Below are 5,964 nucleotides of genomic sequence, written 5' to 3'. Positions count from 1 at the left end.
AGAATTTAAGAATAATAAATCTAACTAACAACACAACAAATTTCAAAAATGTTGAGGTTGTAGATTGTGATTAGTGTACAATAAAAATAATGTTAATAATAGTTCCATATGAAAATAACATTACACTAATAACAATTTAACAAGAATGTAAGCTGTAAGATTTATATAATCCAATAATTTAATTTAGACCTAAGACAGTAAGCAAATGGATTCAAACAAACTAACAACCCTCATCGAACTAACTAAAAAAAAGTTTATCAAAAAACAAACTATTAAAAAAAAAAAAAAAAAAAAAGACACAACTTGTATTCAGTGTAATAATACACACAACATACACGTTAAGATTTAGATTTTAGAGATAAGATCAAATCTTAACGTGTTAAATGCACAGGACACAAACTTGCCCCTTAAAAAAAAAATTAGCAAACTAACACCAGAACCCAAAGAACCCAAAAAAGGAAGGCCCAAAATCCACAACCATATAAGCCCAAAAAACCCCAATAAAACCACCACCACGCAGCCCTGCCCTATCACAACCCCAGCCAATACTTGCAATCCACGTGTCTCTCTTTCTCTCTCTCTCTCTCTCTAACCCCTCTATATAAACTCCCCCACACCCCTAAAAATATCTCGACACTCGCTCTCTCTCTCACCGATTTTCTATCCCTCTCCTTACCTAGGGTTCAAAACCTTCATTCCGTTAGATTCGACTCATTCTTTCTTTTTTTTTATAATATTCATATAAAAAAAAAAGAAAAAGTTTCCATCATGATGCAACAGCCAGCATCCGGGGTGGTCCCACAGCAGATGCCGTCGGAACAGCAGTACCAGCAGGCGCACGCCGCTGCCGCTGCGGCGGCGCAGCAACAACAGCAGCAGCAGTGGATGATGCAACAGCAACAGCAGCAGCAGCAGCAGGTCCCACAACAACAGTCTGGGTGGGCCCAGCCTCAACAGGCCCAAGCCCAGGCCCAGTACTCGGCCCAACAGACTGTTGGGTCGGAAGAGATCCGCTCTCTCTGGATCGGAGACTTGCTTCCCTGGATGGAAGAGAATTACCTCCTCAGCTGCTTCGCTCATACCGGAGAGGTATAACTCTTTTAAATTTTCTGTGTATTTGTCAGATTTAGGGTTTTGTTTGGTTTGGGTTTTTGAAATTTTTGGAAAAAAAAGGTTCTTTTTTTGTATTTGATGTGGAATATTGTCAAATTAGGGTTTTTGAATATTGGGTTTGCGATTTTTGATTGATGGGTGTTTGGTTTGGGTTTTCTTTTTGTTAGAACTATCTAGATTGAATTTTGATTGCAAAGCTGAATGTGGGTATGTTTGGTAGTGGTTTCAAATTTGGTTTAATTTTGATTCTGTGAAAAACTAGGCATGAAAAGCAATTTCAAAAGGATTGAAATCTAAATTTTTGAGTGTTATGGTTTCGTTTCAATTTGTGCTTAATACGAAATAAACATAAAGATTGATTTTCTTTTTTGTATTCTATTCCTTTTAATCCAATCGAATTGTTCCATAATCTTTTTTTTTATATGTAATAAAAATCCATTAAAAGGAAAAAAAAATGCATGAGGGTCACAACCCCAGTACATGGGGGGAGTATACAAATGAAATTGTTTCATTATATGTTTTATGGATCCTGTGTAATTGTGGTATTCTAATGATATCTTATTGTCTGTCTCATTGTGTTATCTCAGGTTGTATCTGCTAAGGTTATCCGCAATAAGCAAACTCAGATATCTGATGGTTATGGTTTCGTTGAATTTGTAAGTCGTAATGCAGCAGACAGGGCATTGCAATCCTGTAATGGAAAGGTGATGCCAAACACTGAGCAGAATTTCCGGTTGAACTGGGCTACACTTGGTGCTGGGGAGAGGCGTCAAGATGATGGTCCTGATTATACGATTTTTGTAGGGGATTTGGCGGCTGATGTTACTGATTACATGCTTCAAGAAACCTTTAAAACTGTATACACCTCAGTGAAGGGTGCAAAAGTTGTCACTGATAGGGCCACTGGACGTTCTAAGGGATATGGGTTTGTCAGGTTTGGTGATGAAGGTGAACAGTTGCGTTCCATGACTGAAATGAATGGCCAATATTGTTCTTCGAGGCCCATGCGCATTGGCCCAGCTGCTACCAAAAAGCCTGTTGTTGGTGGACAGCAATATCAGAAAGGTATGTGTTGTGATTGGTATTGATAGTAATGCTTTGCTTGCTAGTTAGTATGGCTGCACTAAAAAGTAACTTTAAATGTTTCTGGTTGATTTTTGCTATTGCTTGTTCTACTTGTTTGTTTCTGTTTCTTTTTTTCTTTTTTTTGGGTATCTGTCTATTAACTTATATGCTATTATTGGTTAAAATGGTAAGTTAGATGCTGTTGGATTTTTTTTCTGATGTCGATTGTCAAAACAGTCTTCCTTAATTTGAAGATTTTCCGTAGTTCATTTGAAGATTCGCGGAACTTACAGTCATTTCGTTCCAGTACTTACCTTTGTAAACTTGGGCACATTTAATTCTGTTAAAACATGCAAAAACTTATATAAAACTCATGTTGTCTTAAAGCAGGACACCGAGAGGCTCTCATTTTGGGGGGCCTGGAACTGATTTCAGCTGAAATGATTCCACTTTAATGCGTGGCCTCATTTTAGGTCAGTTATTTTGTTTATGTCATGAAGTTCATACTTTTTTATCCCTTGTGGCATTTGTTATGCTACATTTTAAATTACTTTTCCAGTTCCTTATATATTAAGAGTTCCCAGTCAAGTTTAAATTCAGCCCTTTTCCAAGTTCTGTATATTTCCTTTCCAATGTTCTTTAGCTTGCATGAATCTTGGAGAACCTTTGTTCTTTGCTCCTTCTATGAATCCATTCCCTTGTGCTCTTTACATCAGGTTGGATGCAAATTCTTTCCAAATCTTTTGGTCCATGTGTGATTGTAAGAGGTTATTATTTTATTTTGAAGCTTCAATATTTTAATATTTCATGCTAAAACTGCACATGGTGGCCAAGGACAAAGTACCTTGTTTGTTTCAATGCACTATTTTATTGAACCAAATGATTGGGAAATGGGTGATGGGTGATGTGGATGCATTGCTTCGTACTTTGGGCTCTAATTTACCTCCAACTGAGAATGGGGACTGTATGCGATGGAAGTTGTCGAAGAATGGGAATTTTACTGTCCGCTCTTTTTATAATAAGTTAAGAGGACCCGTGCCCATTATATTTCCTTGGAAGAGTGTTTGGAAGGTTAAGGCCCCTCGTCGTGTTTCCTTCTTTGTGTTCTGAAAAATTGATTGACTTACCTTATTCAATTTCTAAGCACAACCTGCTTATATTTAAAACTTTCTCATATCTGTCCAAGTCTTCACTCTTTTTATTATTCTTTGAACTGTCACATTCCTTTGTAATGTTTCGGAAGATTCTATTAATTGTGTTTATCTTGTGTGTGAGAGAGATGTATTTTCATTTATATGTTCTCGATAATTTAATTATGATGATGTTTGTTGCTGAACTAGTTCATGCCTTTCCTTGTTCTTTGGGCAGATGGCCTCATTTAGAAAGAGAGGGGTGGGGAGTCAACAATTTGACCATTATATTATGTTAAGGGTTGGTCTTGAGCCATCTATTGATTGCTAGGTAACATTGTTCAGGAGTGCTTGTTTGTAAATAATTGGATATAAGGAGGTTTTATGTGAATTTGGAAACTTGATGGGGAAAGCTCACCACAAGTAGTTTGTGCGAATGTTAAAAGCAATAGCTCATAGATGAAGAAACTATATTGGAGGCTTTAGAACCGTCAACAATGCTATGATGATACATTCATGATACTCTTTTTAGGGGTATTTCTTTTCTGTTGATTGGCATGTGCTATTTCCTGATTGTATTATAACCAAACAAATCCATGATTTCATTTTTTTTAATCATAGAAGAACTATAAGTTATTTAATTTGATTTGATTGTGTTTGGGGAAACTAGCTTATTCACATTTTGATTCCTGATGCATGTTAAATTAATTCAAAATGTCAAACGTTCAGAATATCTTGGATTGTTGGGCACAACCTTTGAATTACCTGTACACACACACATGCTATCCCTCTCTCTCTCTCTCTCTCTCTCACACACACACACACATTCATATACATAAATACCCTGACAGCTCCTTTATTTTAGTGTTATTATTTGTTAGTCACATGTATTTGTCGTTTGCAGCTACTACTTACCAGAATACTCAAGGAACCCAGGGGGAGAATGATCCAAATAATACAACAGTGGGTAGCTTGTTTTAATTCTGGTATCATTTATTTCCTGCTATATGCTAGTGACTCTTGACACTCTTGATTTCAGATATTTGTAGGGGGTTTGGATTCAACTGTCACAGATGACTTGTTGAGACAGGTTTTTAGCCGGTTTGGTGAGCTTGTTCATGTGAAAATTCCTGTAGGAAAGCGCTGTGGTTTTGTTCAATTTGCTAACAGGTATCAAGTCAAGACAAGTCTACCTATAAGTGGCCACCCTTTGTTTCCTATTTTTAGTTTTTAACTTTCTTTCTTCCTCTCTCCCAATCTAATCTTCTTTTAATTTTATCTGTGGTTGTACTTCAGAGCTTGTGCAGAGCAAGCATTAGCATTAATGAATGGAACTCAGTTGGGAGGACAAAGCATTCGACTTTCATGGGGGCGGAGTCCTTCAAACAAACAGGTTTTTATTTTTTGAATAACCTTGTTAATAGTGGTTGTTTCCATGTATTCTGGATAATTAAAATAATATATTTATTGGATTGGCTTAGACTCAGCCGGACCAGGCCCAGTGGAATGGTGCTGCATATTATGGGTACCCACAAGGATATGATGCATATACATATGCACCTCCTGCTCAAGACCCTAACATTTACTATGGAGGCTATCCTGGATACGGAAATTACCAGCAGCCTGGTGCTTACCAACAGCCACAGCAGGTAATTAATGTTGTGAGCTTCAGTTTCTTTTTCTCTGTATTTTTCTTTTTTGTGAAATTATTAGTATATGTCTGGAGGCTTATTTTAGCTAGTGAGGCTGGGACAGCTTTGTTATCAAGTAACTCACATTGTGTCCAAGTAGCTAGCCTCTAATTCCTTCTGATGGAAATGTTTTTAAATGGGAAAGAGGAGGTGGTCATTAAATGTGATGTTGCTGCTGAAAATTTGCAGTTTGTTGGGAATGTTTTATATGTTGCTATTTCATGGAGTGGTTTGTAAACCTATGTGTCTTACTATTGCTGGTTATTGGCTAGTAGGTGAGCCTTGACATTGACCTATAAAATAACAGGGTTTAGGTGTACCTGGCCTTTTGACATTCATTTGAGGGCCATTATTTAAGGCTAAGGGGCATAGATGGTAGTGTCAGTGTATTAGGAAATTCACATTCTTGGTGTTTTTTATTTGATTTTGTTTCTGCTATGTACAGTGATCTTTAACCGTTTCAAGCCTGAAGACTGGCCTCGTTGTGTTCGAAGTGCATTAACTTGCGATTTTGCTCATTGGCTGTAGAAAGATGGTGTGGGGTGCCATCTAAATTTGATTTTAGCTTTATTCTCTCTCTCTCTCTCTCTCTCTCTGTTCTTCTCCTTGTGTTTTTTGTGACATTGAGTATGTTGAAGGCACTACTATTGTGGTGGCGTTGGTGCTCCTCTTAGTTCTATTTATGAATGTCTTGTATACAATATGGATTTGCCAGATTTTCTGCTGTATTAACTATATGATGATGGCTCTTATTTGCTTTCAATATTTTTGTGCCGTGGTGCTTTTATAATCATGTATTCCTTTGCAACGTGCAACTATATATTCCCTGTTATGAGTTTGTAAGTTGGATTCCCCCCTTGTCTGCTATATCGTGCTCTCTTTATTCAATCTGGAAATTATAAATTGCTCTTCATATTCCTCTAATGAGGTAAGGAAGAAATTTGACAGAATAAAATTTTGTAAAA

The 5,964-nt window shown here is 37.0% G+C and overlaps 1 protein-coding gene across 1 annotated transcript; it reads left to right on the top strand.

The window, feature by feature from the left end:
• Window positions 1-650: 650 nt before the first annotated feature.
• LOC126694619 (polyadenylate-binding protein RBP45C) lies at window positions 651-5,762 on the top strand. Its single transcript, XM_050390987.1, has 7 exons — window positions 651-1,089; window positions 1,701-2,178; window positions 4,213-4,271; window positions 4,348-4,478; window positions 4,605-4,701; window positions 4,790-4,957; window positions 5,445-5,762. The coding sequence occupies exons 1-7, from the start codon at window positions 769-771 to the stop codon at window positions 5,445-5,447; spliced, it is 1,257 nt and encodes a 418-aa protein (XP_050246944.1). The 5' UTR covers window positions 651-768; the 3' UTR covers window positions 5,448-5,762.
• Window positions 5,763-5,964: the final 202 nt, after the last annotated feature.

This window comes from Quercus robur, chromosome 8 (genome assembly GCF_932294415.1).
Source record: "Quercus robur chromosome 8, dhQueRobu3.1, whole genome shotgun sequence".
NCBI lineage: Eukaryota > Viridiplantae > Streptophyta > Magnoliopsida > Fagales > Fagaceae > Quercus > Quercus robur.
The sequence above is the reverse complement of the archived record's forward strand: the minus strand, read 5'-3'. Positions and strand labels throughout refer to the sequence as shown.